This window comes from Vicugna pacos, chromosome 5 (genome assembly GCF_048564905.1).
Source record: "Vicugna pacos chromosome 5, VicPac4, whole genome shotgun sequence".
Taxonomy (NCBI): domain Eukaryota; kingdom Metazoa; phylum Chordata; class Mammalia; order Artiodactyla; family Camelidae; genus Vicugna; species Vicugna pacos.
The window spans coordinates 79,431,181-79,450,229 of record NC_132991.1 but is presented as its reverse complement, the minus strand read 5'-3'; the positions used below and the strand labels follow the sequence as shown (position 1 = coordinate 79,450,229).

The following is a 19,049-nucleotide window of genomic DNA, read 5'->3' as shown; positions in this document are numbered from 1 at the left end:
AAGATGTCATAAACTTTGGGGACAGAGAAAGAAGACAGATGGTGTTGGTGTAAGCAGAGGAATGTTCTCTGAAAGCAAGAGAGAGGCCAGCTCAGATGGAGCATGCAGCTCTGGGCAGAAAGGTGCTGGGCCCCGACACAGTGGGACTCAGGCCTGGAAACTTTGGAGGAAAGACAGAAATCAACAACTCAAAGGCAGACCCTGATTAGCCCTGTCCTAGTGATGGCTTAGTTGGTAGATTATTTGGGCCAAGACTGTCTCTATGTGTGTGTAAGTGTGTAAGAGTGTGAGTAAGAGACAGGGGTACACATTAACAGCTCACGTAAGCACAACTCAGCCTCCGCCTCATTGCTTCTTGGCTTATTTTATCCTCTTATTTTCCTTGGAGAACCATGTTTCTTTTAGCCCCTGTTCAACAAGGAAAGAGCAGAGTTGCTGGAACCAGAGCGGCCTCCTCCCACTGACAATCATCTCAGGGAGCCGTCCGGTCCGCCCGTCTTGCCCAGTCCTGGCAACTCTGGTGTTTGGTAATTACCCGTCTCCCTGCCTTTCCCTCCTGATGAATCAGAAGCTAGTCTGAAGGCTCAGCCAGAGCAGCTAAGTCATGCTTGATCCTGACTGTAGCACGCTGCCTGGCAGAGTGAGCTGGGAACAAGAGATTACTGTTGCTGAATTAATCCTGTTTGCTGAATGCGAAGGAAAAGCACCTTCATGAGTTAGAAGTCGTAGTTGCCTGCCCCGTGAGCACTCCAGCTCAGAAGTTTGCTCCTACCTCCCTGGAGAGGCCTCTTTTCATGGCCACAGTGGCTATCTCCTTGATTAAATGGTCAGACAGTTGTTAACATGAAAGGGATTGGAACCTGGTAAAAGTTTGGTGATAATGAAGTTCAGTTCCCCTTGCTTCCTGACTTCCTCAATAGGCTGCTCAGAGCCAGAGCCCCTCCTGTCCAAAACCCGTCAGAGACAAGCCCTATGAACAGGGGCTCTGCCAGAGGGAGGCTCAGTCTGTTTTGAGTGCTGCTGTACCCCAAACTCTGAAACAGGAGGCAGTCAGTCCTGTTGAAGGAATGAGTCAAATCTTTGTTTTGTCCTGGTGACTTATGCCATTTTCCTATTCGACATGAGTGCCCTTTTGTCAAACCTGAATGATGGGTGTGTCTGTGTGTGTTCTGGGTGGTAGAGGGGAGAGAGTGAAGGGGAACTCAAAGTGGGGCTTGCTGGTTTTGAGCTCAGGAGAGCTCTCTGACTTCTGGCTACCTAACCCTCTGACTTGGTAGACTTTCGCAGCCCTTCTAGGTTCATTCTTGACACTTGAGTACTCTTTCACCCAAGGACGTGAGGAACACCAGAGGATCCCAGGCCAAGTTTCCTTCCATAATACATGTTCAGCAGCAGGAGGCTTGGGCTGGTGGGGGGGGGGGAGGAAGGAAGAAATGCCAGCCTCCACGTTGATTTTAGTCCTTCTCTCTATGTACTCAGTAACTAACAAAGGGATTTATTTATCATAAAGAACTTCATTCAGGACCTCTGCTCATCCTTGCCTGACCTCTCTGTAGCACTTAAATGCTTTGTGTTGCAAGTAATGAAATATCCAACTAAAAGTGGTTTATACAAAAGAGACATTTAATGATATCATTTAAGAAGTTATAGGTAGGTGGGTCCATTGGTTCAAGTCTGCCTTTTTGGAAATAAGTGGTAAAATATGCATAACACAAAATTTATCATTTTAACCATTTTAAAGTGTACAGTTTAGTGGCATTAAGTACATTCACATTATTGTACAATTATTACCACTGTCCATCTCCAGAAACTTTTCATCATCCTGAACTGAATTCTGTACCCATTACACAATAACTCCCCATTTTCCCCCTTCACCCAGCCTCTGGTAAACACTATTTTACTTTCTGTCTCTATAAATCTGACTATTCTAGGTACTTCATATAAGTGGAATCATATAATATTGTGCTTGGTTTATTTCACTTAGCATAATGTTTTCAAGGCTCATCCATGTAGTTGCATGTATCAGAATTTTATTCCTTTTAGAGACTGAGTATTATTCCATCGTAGGGATATATCACACTTTGTTGACCCATTCATCTGCTGATGGACAATTGGGTTATTTCCACATTTTGACTATTGTGAATAATGCTGCTATGAACATTAGTGTACAAATACCTGTGTGTAAAGTGGGACCTCACTGTAGTTTTGATTTACATTTTCCTAATTATTACTGATGACCTATTTCTTTATGTTCTTTGGAGGAATGTCTACTTTCTAATTCCTTTGCCTATTTTTGAATTAGGTTGTTTGCTTGTTTGTTTTTTGCTGTTGAGTTGTAGAAATTCATTATATATTCTGCATATTAACCTCTAATAAGATATATGATTTCAAATATTTTCTCCCATTCTGTGGTTTGCCTTTTCACTCTGTTGATAGTGTCCTTTGATGCACAAAAGTTCTTAACTTTGATGCAGTCCAATAAACCTACTGTTTCTTTTGGTGCCTACACTTCTGGTGTCATATCCAACAAAACATTGCCAAATCCAATGACATGAATCTTCCCACCTATGTTTTCTTCTAAGAGTTTTAGAATTTTAGCTTTAATTTTAAATCTTTGATCCATATTGAGTTAATTTTGTATGTGGTGTAAGGTAAGGGTCCAATTTCATTCTTGTGCATGTGTACATCTAATTTTACCAGCACGATTTGCTGACAGACTATCCTTTCCCCATTGAATAGTCTTGGCATTCTTGTTGAAGATCACTTGACATTTATGCTTAGTTTAACTTCTGAGCTCTTTATTCTCAGGCTCTTTTTATCCTTTGGCTCCATCAGCCTGAGTGGGACATACTTTTTGCCTCATTGTCACAAAGTGGCTGCCTCAGCTCCATACATCATATCTTATAACCACATTCAAAAGCAAGAATCAAGGATATGTTTCTCTCTCTCTCTCTCTCCCTCTTAAATCAAGAATATTTCCCAGGGGTCTCCTGGCCCTAGCAGACTTCCTCTTAAGCAATGGTGCACTGAAGCCAATTTTTACCTACCTGTAAAAGCATACTATTACATTTTCTAGATTTCGTGAGCTGGTTGCTAAACACTGCCACCCCTGAAATCAGCCATGGTGGGAGCATTTACACACTGGAACATGGCAAATGCTACAAATCAGAAGTTTTTCTCCCAGAAGATTGGTTTACCAGAACACTATTGCTTTTAAGTCTTATTAGTCAGAACCAGATGATATGGCCACTCCTGGCTGAAGAGAGTCTTAGAAAGTGAGTGTCTGTCATTCTCAGCCTCTCTCAAGGGACTTTGCTAGAAGGCAAGGAAAGAGAAAGTTGGGGAAGCAACTAATGATGTTTGACATCACTGGTTCCCAATGGTGGGAACTTTTATAGTTACTTAAAAGAGTGTCTTCAAAGACTCTCTGCCAGAAGACAGAGGGCTGTGGGCTCAATGGTTGGATGGACCAAGCTCTAGCAGTTGACATGGTGATTATGGTAAGAGGTGGGGCCAGGGCACACAATGGGGGCCTGGTAAGGATGTGGCCTCAGCAACTCCCTGTAACCAGAATGGCAGGCTGCCTTGAAATGCAGACTGTGAACAGTCAGAGGATATGAGGCTTGGAATGGATGGTGAAGGGAAGGGAAGAGCCCTGTGCGGGGGTCTTAGAGGGTGGTAGAAGTATTCCCTGAAGAAGAGCCAACAAAGGAAGGCCTGCCATCCTTGACCAAGAACTCCTTGCTGATCAGGCCATGGATGGCCATGATCCTGAGGAGTCCGTGGCGAAACTTCTGGCCAATGAAGACATAGATGAGAGGATTGAGGCAGCTGTGGAGGAAGCCCAGGATCTCAGTGGCATCCAGGGCCCGGCCTATGTCATTGCGACGCTCACAGGTCTCCGAGATCACCCGCATCCTCATGAGGGTGTCTACGATCAGGACCAGGTTGTAGGGCAGCCAGCAGAGCAGGAAGACGAGCACCACAGCAAAGATGACCCGCATGGCCCGGTGTTTCTGCCCCATGTGGGCCGCAAACAGCGTGCGCAGGGTGAATCCGTAGCAGAACAGCATGACCAGCAGGGGCGCGAGGAAGCCAAAGGTCTGGGGCAGAGCCCGCATCACCACCCGCCATTTTGTTGTATTGGCACCCATGTCTTCGTAGCAGACTGGGCTTGAATAGGGTGGGTAGATGGTCCTGCGGAAGAGGAAGATGGGCAGGGCCAGGATCAAGGACAGGGTCCAGATGCCTAAGCATATGAACTTGACCCAGTGCCGCTTCTGAGTCAGTGTGCGTGTGGCATGGACAATGGCCAGGTAGCGATCCATACTGATGCAGGCCAGCAGTAGAATACCACTGTAGAAGTTGACTTCCTTCAGGAGTGAGACCACCTTGCACAGGGGTGTGCCAAAGATCCAGCCCTTTGCTTTGGAGGCAGCCCAGATCGGCAAGGTCAGGGCAAAGAGCAGGTCAGCCATGGCCAGGTTCAGCAGGTAGACATCGGTGACAGAGCGGCCCACCCGGCTGTATAAGATGACCAGCATCACCAGGGAGTTTCCCAGCAGGCTAAGCAGGAAGACCAGGGCATAGATGAGGACAATGCCATACTTGTTGACATCCAGAGATTCTGGCCGGCATGGGGCAGAGTCTGGTAGGATAGAGGGCAGGTCAGTGTTGTAACTGTAATTACCAAAATCTTCACTGTAATTCTCCCAGTTAATGTCGTCCATATTTGAGGTAAACTTAATTTCTGGCCTAGAGAAGAGAGATGAGTGTTACTGCACAATAAAAGCTTCCCAGATTTTAACCCGTCTGCTCACAAACCTCAGACAGCATTCTTCTTGTTAGCTTGGAAGTAACTTTCACTTCATGGAATGGCCAGGGCTCTATGGTTTTGGAGACACATTTAATAATAAATGATACATTTCACAAAAAGTGTCTAGTTCCCTTCAAAGTCAGAGAGAGGATAACACTTTCCATGACATTGCTATCACCCAAACCACTGTTTCAACTTTGCTTTGGTTAATCCCTACAGAACATGTGATCTTGGAACCCCTTGGTAGTGGGCATCTCTGACTGTTGAGGCTGATTTTGATGTCAGAAACATGAAGTACCTTTCAGTTCTTAATCTGGGGGATTAAGCAGGCAATACAATTGGGTTAGACCCCCTAGAAAAAGATCAAAGCTTGACTGTAAAACTGAGAGATGAATTCTTTTGTCTAACTTTCTGAAAGTTAGTTAAAAAGAAGTGTTCTGGAAAAACAGTCTGAGTGATAAGAGCATAGAGTTTCCAGATGCTTGAGGTAGAATAAAGTTGACTCCGTTGGTACAGCCCAGAGTTCTTTTGGGATGTAGGAGAGCTGCTCTGGGAGCACTGGTGCCGTTTGAAAAAATATGTTAAAAATCATAAGACAGCTGACTGATTCTCCACATGGGTGGAAATGTAACAGATTATCTTGGGAGCTCTGGGTGGGCACATTCTGCCATGCAGGGGTGAGCAGAGAAAGGCAGTATGTCCCCAGCATAAGGAGGAGGGACAGCAGGAAGCAGAGGAGGCCGATGGAGGTGTGCTATCCCTGTTTAGGTGGCTTTCCCGGCCTGGTGTGACCCTCCCTGTTCTGCCAGTGAGCGCCTTCTCCCAACTCTGAATCTCCAGCATGCCAAGACTATCCCAGCTAAACCTACCTCTGTGGGCTCTGCCCTTGTTACAGGGGTAGCAGAGAGCCTGCTTCTGGGGGAAGCTACAGCCCCTCTGAAATATTATCCCAGTTTTCAAAGAGGAAGTGAACTAAAGGAACCAGATCTTGAATTATCTTCCTTTTGAAACATGAGATCTATCAGCACGGAGCCATTTCTTTATAACAAGGCGTGGTCGTCCTGTGACCCGATGCAAGCCTGTAGCCCACCTCAACGCGGAACCTACTGTTAAAGAGAAGACCGTCAAGTAAAAAGGCTCAGGAATTACTTCACATTCACCACCATGATCGTAATAAAAGAAAAAGGACAATCTGGTGGTGATGAAGTTGTGGAGAAGTTGGGCCCCTCACATATTGCTGGTGAGAATGTAAAATGGTACAGCTGCTTTGGTAAACAGTTTGGCAGTTGTTAAGAAAGTTAAACATAGCGTTATCATATGACCCAGCAGTTCCACTCCTAGTATACCCAAGAGAATTGAAAAGGTATATCCACACAAAAACTTGGACATGAATCTCCTTAGCAGCATAACCGCCAGAAAGTGGAAATAATCCAAATATCCATCAGCTGATAAAAAGATAGCAAACTGTGGTATACATGTACAAGGGAATATTATTCAACCACAAAAAGGAATGAAGTACTGATACACGTTACAACAAGGATGAAACTTGAAAACATTATTCTGAGTGAAAAGAGCCAGACACAAAAGGCTTCATGTTGTATGATTCCATGTATGTGAAATGTCCAGAATAGGCAAATTGGCAGAGACAAAAAGTAGTTTAGTGATTGCCAAGGGTTGGTGGTAGGGGGAATGTTAGTGAATACAGGGTTTCTTTTTGGGGTGATGAAAGTGTTCTGGAGTTAGATAGTGGCAATGATTATATAACTGCGTGAATACAGATCTTTCTCAACTTACAATAGGGTGATGTCCCAATAAACCTATTATAAGTTTAAAAATTCATAAGTCAAAAATGTATACTAACCCACGGAACGTCATAGCATACCTCAGCCTACCTTACACGTGCTCAGAACACTTGCATGGGACTACAGTTGTGCAAAATCATCTAACACAAAGCCTGTTTTACAATAAAGTGTGGAATAGCTCAGCAACTTACTGAATACTGTATGGAAAGTGAAAAATAGAATGGTTGCTTGTCTCAGTCCAGAATGGTTGTAAGTGTATTGGTTGTTTACCCTCATTATCAGGTGACCAGCATCATGAGAGAATAGCTTTTTATATGTTGCTAGCCAGGAAAAAGGTCAAAATTCAAAATTCAAAGTACAGTTTCTACTTAATGTGTATGACTTTTGCACCATCGTAAAGTTGAAAAATTGTAAGTTGAACCATTATCAGTTGGGGACTCTCTGTGTACAAAACCTCACTGATTCGTACACTGTAAATGGGTGACTTTAATAGTATGTGAAGTATGTCTCAATTTTAAAAATTAATCAAAGGTGTCTAAGCTTGCAAAGGAAATGCAAATATTAAAATAATATCATCACCATCAATGACAACAACACAAGTGCTAGGAAGCTTTTCTCAGAAGAAGCAGCTGTGGTACTGTCAGTCATACATAGCAAAGCAGAAACCTGAATGAGATCAGGAGGAACTAGGAAAATATGCTCTTTTTCTCTAGAGTGATAGAATTCACAGGAAGCCTTTGCCTTCCTGAGAAGGCGTTACTTTTCCCCCGAAGTGATGGGGGCCAGATAAATTGCCTTCTCAGCACTCAGAGACCACAGATAGAGTAGATGAGATATGTTGGTCCAGGAAGCTGAGAGATGTGATGATGAGGGTGGGTCCCTGCCTGGCCAAGAGGCAGGGATGGTAGTGAGAGAGGGGAATAGTACAGCTGGCTCAGCCAGTGTTGCTGGCAAAACCTGAAAGGAATCACTGGCTCTGCAGTCACAAAGTCAAGAACAAGTTTGCTCAGAGGTCCAGGGTAATAGCTACTGAAGTCGCAAGATGGGTCACTTCCAGGAGCAGATGATCAGAGATGCTCTAAGGAAGCACAAGATCTAAGAGAAGACCCACCTTTGAGAGTGGATGCAGAGCTCAGCGTGTGTCGGGAGCTTGTTCCCTCAGAGAGGAGAACCTCATATTTATGAGCAACGGCTGTGAGAAGGCAGAGCTGGGGCAGTTGCAGAAATTGCCTATCAGAAGGAGCAGCAAAGGCCAAGCGTGATTCACAGAGAGTCCTCATTCTCGATGATCCCGTGCTCAGCTGTGCTGGAGGCGGGCTGGGGGCGAATGGGTGATCTCCCACTCCCAGGCACGAAGGCTCAGCATTAGGGTCCAGAAGGAGACCATGCAAGTCAGGACAGACAGTAGAGAACACAGAAAAGGGAACAAGGCCAGGACAATGACCTCCAGCCACTGGGAGGTGGGGATGGGGAAGATTGTTTTAGTGTTGTTTGCTTTTTAATTCACCAATCTCTGAGTTGCCTCGTTAGTGCAGTAGGTAGCACGTCAGTCTCATAATTCACCAGTCTCTGGAGAGGCTGTCTTGACAGGTAAAGGGAGAAACTCAGGGCAGGCAGATACACATCTGGGGTCTGCTCTGTGCTTCACCAGTACATGATTGTTCGGTAGTTACAAATAGGTGTGATTGACCTTGTTTGCTGGTGAGAAGACAAGTCATAACATGGTTCAGAAACCAGCCTGTAGTCACAGAGCCTCCAACAGGTGTGAATGGCTTGACATGCTGTTTTCAGTCTACAGATCTGCTTCTTAAAAACAACCATAGCTCATATATTAAACATACTTGTAAGCTAAGTTCTTGAGATACCATGAAGTCATCCTGGATATAGTCCTCTCCCACTGTTTGAGGTTTTGTGCATTGCTTCCTTTGCTATTCCTTAGGCCCAGAATGAGAGAAACAGCCTTCACAGGGTAATAAACCAAATGCCCTTGACCTGACTGGTCCCTGCTGACCACCCAGCCACGTTCTCAGTAACCAAGCAGGAAATTCCCTCATTGAGAGAAACCGCCAGCCCCTTAATGACTCATGGTAGTTCAGAAACTCCATGGAAAGGATGAGTCTAATTTATTTCATGAAAATGCCAAATTTACGAGCCCAAACCTTCAAGGCAATCTTTAACAACAGCAACAAGCAACAACAACAAATTCAAGGTTGTTTTAATACATTATTCTTTCTCCATAAATATCTAGTATCTATAAGTAATCTAGTAATCTTTCTCTATAAATATAATCCACACATAAATGCATTTAACAGAGGGGAGAACGGCTCAGCAGCGCTGGGCTCTTCCTCACATCCAATCCTAGCCAAGCAGGGAGAGCTGGCTGAGTGGGCAAGAGAAGGGGGTGGGCAGTGAGCTGCCCTAGGTGGTTGTTGGAGAGAGATGTAGGGAAGAGGGGCAGAGGCTCTCCCCTTGAGGGTAGGGGGGCCTAAAGAGATAAGAAGGAGATTAAAGGATATGGGGATAGATGCCTGAGACCAATGGAGGCTGGATGTCAAAGGGGACAGAGAACAGAGAACTTCTGGATGGTGGGAGGTGTGGGTGTTGCAAGACTTACCAGGATTCTGGGCTTGTCACCTGAGGGACACCTCCAGGAGGGCAGATGTGCCTGACTGAAAGGGCGGCGGTGATGAGATGGCAGTGGTGAGAAGCCAGCGGAGGAAGTGAGTGGTGGATTAGGTTGCTCAATTATGGGGTGGAGCCCCTGAGGGTACGAGATGCTTTTGATAGCTTGAATAATTAATTCCCAGGTCAGCCTTTTGATAACTAGGAGTCATTTTATGAACTGGCAGAGCTCATATTGGGAAGGGACCTGTGGGGTTTTCTAGCCCATCTCTCCATTTCACAGAGGAGGAAACTGAGGCCCACCCAAAGGAAGTGGTCCAGGATTTTTCTCATCTTTGCGCTGATCTCAGCAGCCCCTACTCTTTCAGTTGCCCTGCCTGACTCTCCCCACACTCCAGCTGCCTCGGGCTTCCAGTGCCCCAGGCACCACTACCCAGGAGCACCACTGCTCTTGAACATCTTTCCCATCTCAAAGGGGAACAGCTCATTAAGGCAACAGAGGTGGAACTTAAACTTCTGGTGAGTCTGGTGGCTTTCCTTCCTAGACTTAATGCCTCTTGTCTCTACCCCAGCCAGCCCAGGCATCCTTAAAGCCTCCCAGATTCCTTCTCCAAGCCACCCACCTTTGAGAACCCCTACCGCCAAATGGGGGCCCCATTCCACCTCGCGTTGTCTTTCACCTCACTCCACAACCATCTGCTCTCACCAGGCACCTCTCTTAGGGCATTGCTAGCTTTCTCTTCACTTGTCCACTTGGAATTGGGTCTGCAGTAGCTGCCACCTTTGGGGCCAAGACCATCAAATTTGGAAAGCAAGCCATTTGGTAAAGTTAAAATCCCACCCAAGTTCAAACACATTTTTGAAAACTGTTGAGTGACAGCAAGACTATATTTTGGCACATTTGCTGTTGATTACAACTGAAAGGATAAATACAGGCAGAGCAGTGGACACTAATTCACCACCCCTTCCCAGGCCCCAACCCGGGAAATCGATGCCTCAATCCCCTCCACTACTCCTGACCCTGGCCTCTTGCTTCATGCGTCCCAGGACTCACAGAGTGCTCAAAGCCTGTGACAATCTCATCTAAGCTACCCCTAGGAAAGAACTTTTCAGTCCCACTATTTAGCAAATATTCTTTGTCACCTTTCTCTTTCCTATGCTGGAGAAGAACGCAGTGATTTCTGACCAGGGGATGCTAAACCCAGACAGAGGCCTAGGACACATGGAGAGAGACCATGAGAACAACAATTAAGAACTCTGTTAGCTGAGCAACTCTGGGCAAGCAGCTTTTCCTCTCTGAGTCTCAGTTTACTCATCTGTAAAATGAGGCCAATGACAGAATCTAACTTGTTGGGTTATGCTGAGGATGAAATGAGGGATTACCTGTAAAGCACTTAAGACACATGTAAAGCATAGTGTGAGCATTTATTGCATTTATTGTTGTGGTTATTATTATTGAAATAGTTTATCAGCTAATAGCATGGTGTCTCTCCCATGACATCCCCAAGCAAGAGAAAGCAGTGAGTCTGCTTTCTGAGCTGAAGTCCATGTGTATCTTAATTTGCTTTGACCTGAATAGCAACAGTCATGCTAGCTGTAATGTTGAGTATCAGCTTAGGGTCTAGCTTCTGGCGAGAGTGCTTTTCAGAATCTGTATAATTTAATCTTCACAACAGCCCCATGAAGTGTGCACTTTCTGAATGAGGAAACTAAGACTCTGGAATTAGGCAACTTACCTACAGTGACTCAGATGAACTGAGTTTTAAGCAGTTTTTAAGACTTTTTTTTTTAAACCTGACCTCAAATCCAGTGTTCTGTCCACTGTAACAAGGAGCTAGATCCCAGCCTCAGTTTTCTGAACTCTCTGTCCTAGACAACTGAATATGAAAGGTATAGAAAGGACAGCCCAGATTTGACATGTCCCAACCAGCCTACTTCCTGATTGTCATTAGATTGATTTCATTTCCTCTGAGCCCACTGCATGCCTATGGATGGTGGATTGAATGTTAGAACCAGCATCCAAACGTGGTTCTGCTGTTAATGGTCAGGGTGAGCTTGGACAAGTCATTTTTCTCTGGGTCTCAGTATGGTCCATTGGAAAATGAGGAGATTAGCCACATGCTGCTACTTAAACTTAATTAAAATAAAATAAAAATTTTAGTTCCTCAGCAGGGGGAGGGTATAGCTTAAGTGGCAGAGCGCATGTTTAGCATACATGAGGTCTTGGGTTCAATCCCCAGTACTTCCTCTAGGAATAAACAAGTAAATCTAATTACCCACCTCCCACCTCCCCAAAATTTTTTAGTTCCTCATTTCAAGTGCTCAATAGCCGCATGTGACTAGTGGGTACCGTACTGGACCGGGGATCTACAGAACATTTCCATTGTTATAGAAAGTTTGTTTGTGCCATGCTGTCTTAGTGAAGACTTAGTTATTTTAGCTTTAAGTTTCTGCAATTCATCACTTCAGTTCTCAGGGGACTCAGAGGAGACTGAGGTTTCCAAGTTCTTTCCATCAGAAATATGTCCCCAGCAGCCCAAAGTCTGAACAGCCCACCTACCTGCTGTTGTTGCTACAGCTGCTGTGTTACTGGAGTGGCCACGGATGCCTCCACTGTGACTCAGGGCTTGGTAGCTGTCAGGGCTGTTGGACAGGAAAAAGTGAAGCAGACTTTACATGGAAACTTCTGACCGGGGCCACAGGGGGAAATCCAGGAGGCCCACAGTGGGAGGTGTTCCCACAGAGGAGCAATGAAATCTTTTCTAGGACTCTGACTGCAGCCCGAGGCTCTGCCTAGTGATTCTGTAACGAGTGCTGGGAATTTTCACACCTTCTTGCCTAATGGCTTCTGGAAGAGCCTGCCGGTCTGAAAGTGGAAGTTGACTTCCTCCACCTCTGTTCTGAATCCTCTTTACAAGGAAAATGCAGGCAATCACAGCCCCCAGCTGGCAGATGTGCCTAAATTTACGTACACACTTTCTTCCTTCCTTCTAGGGGCAGCATGAGAAGTCACCCTCATCTTTCTAGTGAATTCCTGCACCTGGCGGTGGGACTGACTACGTCTCACATCTTTGAGGGTCTTGCCTTCTGGGCCCTCTGCCCCTCAATCACCTCTTTCCCTGAACTTGCCTGGGTCTTTCCCTTCCTCAGTTCTAAGACCCCTTTAGCTACCATCACCCCCAGGTCCTCCATTTCACAGGCAAACTTCTTGAAATAGCAGCAAGCAGTTGCTGCTTCCACTTTGCCAACTTCTTGTTCACTGCTCAACCCACTGCAACCAGCTTCCTTCTCCCTGTTCTGCGGAAACAGCTTTTGCCAAGGTTACCAATGACCTAGGGTTACTAAATCCAGTAAACCTTTTTCTTAAAACTGTTTAATATTATAAAAATAAAGCATGCATATTGTAAAGAATACAGGTGATACAAAAGCATATAAAGTAAAATTGGAGTCCCTTCCATCCCTCTGTTCACCCATATCTTGTGAACATCTTTCCAGACCTTTGTCCATGCATGTACTAATATGTTTTCCTTCCTTCTTTCCTTAATAAAATAATATTTAACTAGTTATATTGTTCTGCACCCTAAAAATGTATCATGTACCTATTTCACATTAGTTCGTATAGATCCATCTTGCTTTTTTCAGTGATGACATAATGGTCCATGGTATGGACTTCACATGATTTATTTGATAATTACCTTATAGATGAATATTTAGGTTCTTGCTATGAGCATCTTTGAATGTAGGTCTTTGGGAACTTGTATGAGTGTTTCAGTAGCTTAAGTATAATTTTGCTGGGTCATATTTACGTACATTTAAATTTTCATTATAACTACTACATTGTCCTTTAAAAAGACTTTTCCAGTTACTCTCCTGTTATCTGTATAAAAGGACCTCTTATCTTATCTACTCATACAATCTTGTATTTGTCAATTCTGTTAAAATATCTTTGCTCCGTCTGCTGTGTGCCTTTTACTTTATTCATGGTGAAATTGTTACCATCCATGTTTTATTTGATCTCTACATCATTTAACCCCACTGACGCTATTCTCTTCTTATTGCTCCTGAAGTTCTCTTGGTCTTGCTTGTCGCTTTATTTCTTAATTCATTCCTCAAATATGGATGCTTCTTGGAGCCTGCCTTGGTCCTCTTGTCTACCTGCTCTCCCTAGACCCGCCCACCTGCCTCCTTGGCTTCATCTCCCACCCAATATGTGCTAGCGTCTCCCACACCTGTAGTTCTCAGCCTCTTTTCTAAGCTCAAATTCCTACATGTAATTCCTTCCTGAAGTATCCCCTGAGGTCCTACAGATGCTGCAAACTTGACATGCAGAAAACCAAACTCATAGGATTCCCTGACACGTGTGTTTCTCCTCCTTAACCTGGAAACGGGCACACCCTCTACCCTACCTTCGTTCTTCCTCTCCATGGAGGCCATCTCTGTAACATCCTTTGTGATTATCTTCTCTTCCTCATCTGGTGGCGCCAGGCCCCATTTTATTCTCTCTTGCTCAAACTCCTGCATTTGTTGTGTGATGGCTATAGATTCCAGAGCAGGACTGAGTTAGGATCTCAACAATGTCACCTTGGACAAGTTATTTCATCTCACGGGTCTCAGTTTCACTATCTATAAAATGGGGATAATGAGAGCACCTACCACAGAGGGTTGTCCTGTGGATTAAAGGAGTCTGTATTTGTAAAGCAGTTAGAATGGTACAAGCACTGTGGGTTGCTGCTGCTGCTACTACCACTACTATTTTCCTAAATGCTTTCTGCCTCAAGTCTTTTCCTCCTCAATCCATCCCCTACCCCCTACCAGAATGATCTTCTTAAAATGTGAATTTGATCACCCTCTTCCTCTCTTACAACCCTTCAAGAACCCCTGTTGCCCTCAGGCAGAGTCAAATTCCTGATCTGGCCAACTTGTGTCCCCGCATGTGACCCCACATCTCCAGCCTTATTTCAGGCTACGCCCCCTTGAATCCTCGACACGACTGCCCTGCAGTTCCTCTGCAGAGCTGTTCTGGTTCCCCTGGGCTTTGTCATGCGTTTCCCTTTTTCTCATCCCCAGCCTCCTGGTCTGGCCAACTGTCTCCTTTCCAGTTTAGCTCAGTTGTCACCTCCATGCACCACTGTCCCCTCTGTGCTCCTCAGCATCCACAGACTTACCTGTGTGATGGCTTCAATTTCAGGGACCTGTAATCATCAGCTTGGCTGCCTCCTCCTTCCTACAGTGAGGTTCTTGAAAGCAGAAATTTTTATAATTTATATGAAATCTCTGTCTCCCCAAACCAATCACAGTGTTTGATATGTCCTAGGTGCTTAGTATCCTTTTGTTGAGCACTGAATGGATTGACAAAGTGGGGAAACTGATGTACATTGCCCTGCCATCTCACTGCTGCCTTTGATAAGGAGAAGTTCTCACTAGCTCTCCAGGGCAGGAACTGCTGTTGCAAAACTCTTGCTCCATGAGACGGTAATGGGCTGCAACTCTTGGTGGCCCTGACCCCAAGAGGCAGTCCACAGGCTCTGGTCAGAGTCACAGGGTTCCCCAATTGCTGTGGAGTCTCTGGCAGTCTGTGTGAGGCAGAGGGGACAGGAATAGCACACATGCCTGTTTGGAACCAATAAGTCTGCCCTGGAGCCCAGGTAGGATAGCTAATCACCTTGTTATAGAGTGGGGCCTGTATTTCTTCTGAAACAGCATTCTCGGAAGCAGCACAACTGGGTTCCCAATGAATAACACATAAGACTTCTTGGGAAATCAGGGGATATGATCTGTACCACAGAACTACATGAGTCCTTAACAACTGTCTTAAATATTAAAGTCTAGCTGAGTAAACACTGCACAGAGAGTCACCTAGACTCAGCCCCTTCCTCTAGGCACTCACAAATTGGGACCCTGCAAGTCACCATAGTGGTTGGCAGGGAAGGACAGAGAGGCTCAAGCCCCATGTCTGTGCCTCCTCTCCTGTCCACCAAACCAGACAGATGCCCTGGGGAGTAACTGGGACTCTCACATTCTGTTGGTGTGAAGGTACAATGTACAATCTCTTTGGGAAATAACCCAGCAGTTTCTTAAAAGTTAAACATACACCTATCATATGACCTGGTCATTTCATTCCTAGGTATTTACCCAACAGAAATAAAAGCATATTTCTTTGCAAAGATTTGTACAGAAGTGATGATGAGAAACATTTGCAATAGCCTCAATTTGTAAACAACCCAAATGTCAGCAATAGGTGAATGTATAAACAAATTGTGGTATATCCACACAGTGGAATACTACTCAGCAGTGAAAAAGAGCAATGGATCTATGCCACAACATGGGTGAATCTTAAAATAATTATGCTGAATGAAAGAAGGCAGATAGTAAAGAATGTATACTGTATGATTCCATTTATATAAAATTGTAGAAAATGCAAACTAGTCTCTAGAGACAGAGAGCAATTAAGTTGCCTAGGGATGAGGAGAGGTGTGGAGCGGGAAGGAGAGATAACAAAGGGCACAAGGAAATGGGGGCTGATGGATGTGTTTATTATTTTGAAGATGGTGTGGCTTCACAGATGTATATTGAAGTCAAAATTCATCAGATTGTACACATCAGATTCATGTGAAGTGTATTATATGTTAGCAGCACCTGGAGAAAGCTGTTAAAAATAAAAGATGATAAAGACATACCCCTGAAGCACACAGACTCCAGACAAGTGTCTCTATGGATGGGCTGGCTGAAGAGGGAGTGCAGAGGAGAAACGTCAGGGCCACCGGCTCTTATTCTTGGATGAGGATTTTCTGAGGGTGAAGGGACTTTCGAGAGGATGACAAGCACTCCCTTATGTCACAGAAAAAGCCTGACAGCTGAGTGCTTTGCAAGGTTGCCCAGCTCATCAGTGGGAGATGCAGGGCGGGCACCTGTCTCCTGACGGTCAGCCCCGCTCCTTCCACCCTCCACACCACGGCCTGTCCACTCAAGTGCTGTCCACTTTAGATCGCTGACTTCCAGAAGGTGGGACCGGTCAGACCAGAGGGCCAGGAAGAGCTGAGGGGTGGGGGGTCTTGGTCAGAGGACTTGGGCTTCTCTTCTCTGGGAGCAGGGTGGGCAGTGGCGCTCTCTCTTCTTGTAATCCACAGAGCAGGCATGGCAAACCCGGCCTCCGCAGAGCCTGCAAAGCAGAAATGGAAGAGTGCAGCGTGCATGGATGTGTACCGGGCAGGGGACAATGGGGTTCGAGCATCTTCAGGTCCACTGGTTTCTCATCTCCCGGCAGAACAGCCCTGGGTCTGTCTCAGGAGGCCTCCCCTTTCCTAAAGAGTATCCCAATGCCCCACCCTCCAGGGTCCTCTAACTCCAAATGGCAGGTTCTCCTGATGGCCCATTGTCCTCGCTCCTGTTGCTTATCCTGCCACCGTGTTCCCAGGGCAAAGTGAGGGGCGCAGCTTCCTCTGCACAGGAAATCTCTTCTCAGATGTGATCAGCCAGTCTATTCTTGGAAGGGTTACACAGTCCCATCTTTCAGATGCCATTCCTTGCCTGTCCCCTTCCTACTATTCTTGTTATGTTTCTGCTAAGCTTTGGGTAAAATGAGTGGCCAGCTTTAGGTGGCCTTTTATAAGGTGTTCCTCCCTTCTCTGGAGTCGGCAGAGGGCTGTGGCTGGTGGAAACTGGGTTGTCCCAGAGGAAGGCTTCTGTGCCCCACCCATTACCTGCATGGGTACTGCCGAGACAGCCGGCCAAAGATCTTGCTACAGCTGACACAGCATCCAGGGGCCACAGAAGAGAGATGCTGGACCTTCTGCCACAGGTCATCCTTCTCTCTGATGGGTGGTTGGAGGTGGGGACATATACACACAGAGGAAGACAGAAAGATGGAAATGGCACAGATGGAGAGACAGAGAGGGACAGAAAGAGACACAGAGATAAAGAAGAGAAAGACAGAGAGGGACAGAGTGAGTCTCACAGAGATATACACATAGACAAAAAGAGACCGAAGATAACAGAGCAGAAAAACAGAGACACAGAAATGGAGAGGGAGACAAAGGAGGATGGAGACAGTCACTCAGAGAGAGAGGAAGGAAGTCAGGGAGGTGGAGAGGGAGACAGAGACACACAGAGAAGCAGATGGGGAAATACATGTAGAGGGAGAGAGCAAGACACAGGGAAAAAGATGCAGAGACAGACAGGGAAAGAGACACAGACATAGAGAGAGAGACAAATACGGAGAAGATGGAGAGAAAGAAAAAGACATAGTGATGGAGAGAGACAGAAACAAGTGAAGAGACAGTGAGACACACACACACATTAGAGATCGGTGAGTCTCCAGTTTTTCTGGGAAGATGGATGGTGACACCCAGGTTCTCTTTGCCCAACATAACCTTGATGTATTATTTAAGAACTTGTTCATATCCCACCTCCTCCAAGAAGCAATCCCTGATTTGAAAGCCTCCAGGGGGTTCTTGCTCCAGACTCCTAAAGCATTTAATGCCTATTATCTTTATTTAGCACATTGTAAAAAATGCCTTGTAGTTACATATGTTTATCCTCCTGCAAAACTATCTTCACCGTTTTTTAAAGGATGTTTATGAATGTGGGTAGTTTTATATTTTTATCAAAATGACACATACATACAATTTAAAAAGTGAACGGTACAGAAGGACTTCTATTAAAAGGCCTTCTTCCCAGTCTCAGTGGCAAACCCCTTACATCTTTTAGCTTATTCTCCTTGATATTACTTCCATATTTATGTAATATGCTCCTATCTTCTTTCTTCATTTTCTTGATTTATCAAGAAAGAACATTTTCTATAGAGCTCCTTGATATCAGAAGATATGGCTTATTTATTACCATGCTCACTATTAACTCTTCTTCCTTCCTCCCAATGCAGTTATATCCCATTTTTGGTTCCTCTTTTGGCTACGATGTAATTTTACAGAATACACTCACACATTTATTTCTCACTCATTTTATAAACTAGAGATAGTATCACACGACTGCCATCCTGCAATAAGATGATATCAGCAGCCTTCTCTTCAGCTTTTCCCCCTCTCTACTTCCTGACTTGTCATCTATTCCTGCAAATTCAATATGGTAGCCACTAGCCACATGTGTGGCTATTTAAGTGTATATTAAACTTAATTAAGGTTAAAATTAAAAATTCAGTTCCTTAGTTGAAACAGCCATAGTTGAAGCGCTCAGTCACTACGTATGACTAGTAGCTGCCATACTGGACAGGGCAAATGCAGAACATTGCCACCTTCACAGAAAGGCCTGTTGGAGTCTGTTCTATACTTACTGTTGTTTAGGTGGTGACATTTACACTTATTCTATAATTATAATTGTCTTCTGTGCATTGCCTTTAGGTTGATTCTAACATTGAAAAAAATCAATGAATAGTCTTTATTATTATTAGACAATATATAAGCATACTGTGTCAACTGGAGCTAAGATGTGTTGTATAACATTTGCCTTCTTGGAAATTTGTTGTTTTTCTAAGACTTTCTAATTGCCTTTCTTTGCTCTTTGCACGACTTGCCTTTAACATAGCCTAATCCTAACTGCCCCCTCCACAATTTTTTGCCATAGCAGATACTCTACTGAGTCTCTTTCTCCCCAGAGACCTCCCTCCTGGACTTCTCAGTAATTCTGCTATAGCCTGAACTGACTGTTTCCCGGGCTTGCTGCCCACTTGTCATCTTGGAGATTCCCTTTTCTTCTCTCCTAGGCTAGAGCTACTATTTTCTGAATTCCACATCTTCTTTCTTGGCTTACTTCCTTGTTTTTCTGTAGTATATCCTTCATTAACTTCCTAAGAAAGG

At 44.9% G+C, this 19,049-nt stretch overlaps 2 protein-coding genes across 11 annotated transcripts in view; both read right to left on the bottom strand.

The window, feature by feature from the left end:
- Window positions 1–1,635: 1,635 nt before the first annotated feature.
- Window positions 1,636–16,049, bottom strand: CXCR2 (C-X-C motif chemokine receptor 2). Of its 6 annotated transcripts, XM_072961635.1 has the most exons (5): window positions 15,918–16,049; window positions 14,406–14,477; window positions 13,647–13,775; window positions 11,801–11,883; window positions 1,636–4,755 (listed from the first exon to the last, which is right to left on the bottom strand). In XM_072961635.1, exon 5 carries the CDS (start codon window positions 4,728–4,730, stop codon window positions 3,669–3,671), a length of 1,062 nt encoding a protein of 353 aa, XP_072817736.1. In that variant the 5' UTR covers window positions 4,731–4,755; window positions 11,801–11,883; window positions 13,647–13,775; window positions 14,406–14,477; window positions 15,918–16,049; the 3' UTR covers window positions 1,636–3,668. The 6 variants fall into 6 exon arrangements, with proteins under 6 accessions (XP_072817736.1, XP_072817737.1, XP_072817738.1 ...); XM_072961636.1 differs by lacking the exon at window positions 13,647–13,775; XM_072961637.1 differs by lacking the exons at window positions 14,406–14,477; window positions 15,918–16,049 and having other exon boundaries at window positions 13,647–14,025.
- RUFY4 (RUN and FYVE domain containing 4) overlaps window positions 15,709–19,049 on the bottom strand; it is a 19,058-nt gene continuing 15,717 nt past the window's right edge. For 4 of the 5 annotated variants that reach the window (XM_072961630.1, XM_072961631.1, XM_072961632.1 and 1 more), the window contains 2 exons: window positions 16,941–17,051; window positions 15,714–16,399 (listed from right to left, as the gene is read on the bottom strand). In XM_072961630.1, the coding sequence (XP_072817731.1) occupies window positions 16,297–16,399; window positions 16,941–17,051 (214 nt within the window). In that variant the 3' untranslated portion in view covers window positions 15,714–16,296. Of the gene's footprint in view, window positions 16,400–16,940; window positions 17,052–19,049 lie in introns of all 5 variants that reach the window. The other variant, XM_072961628.1, reaches the window with a different exon arrangement.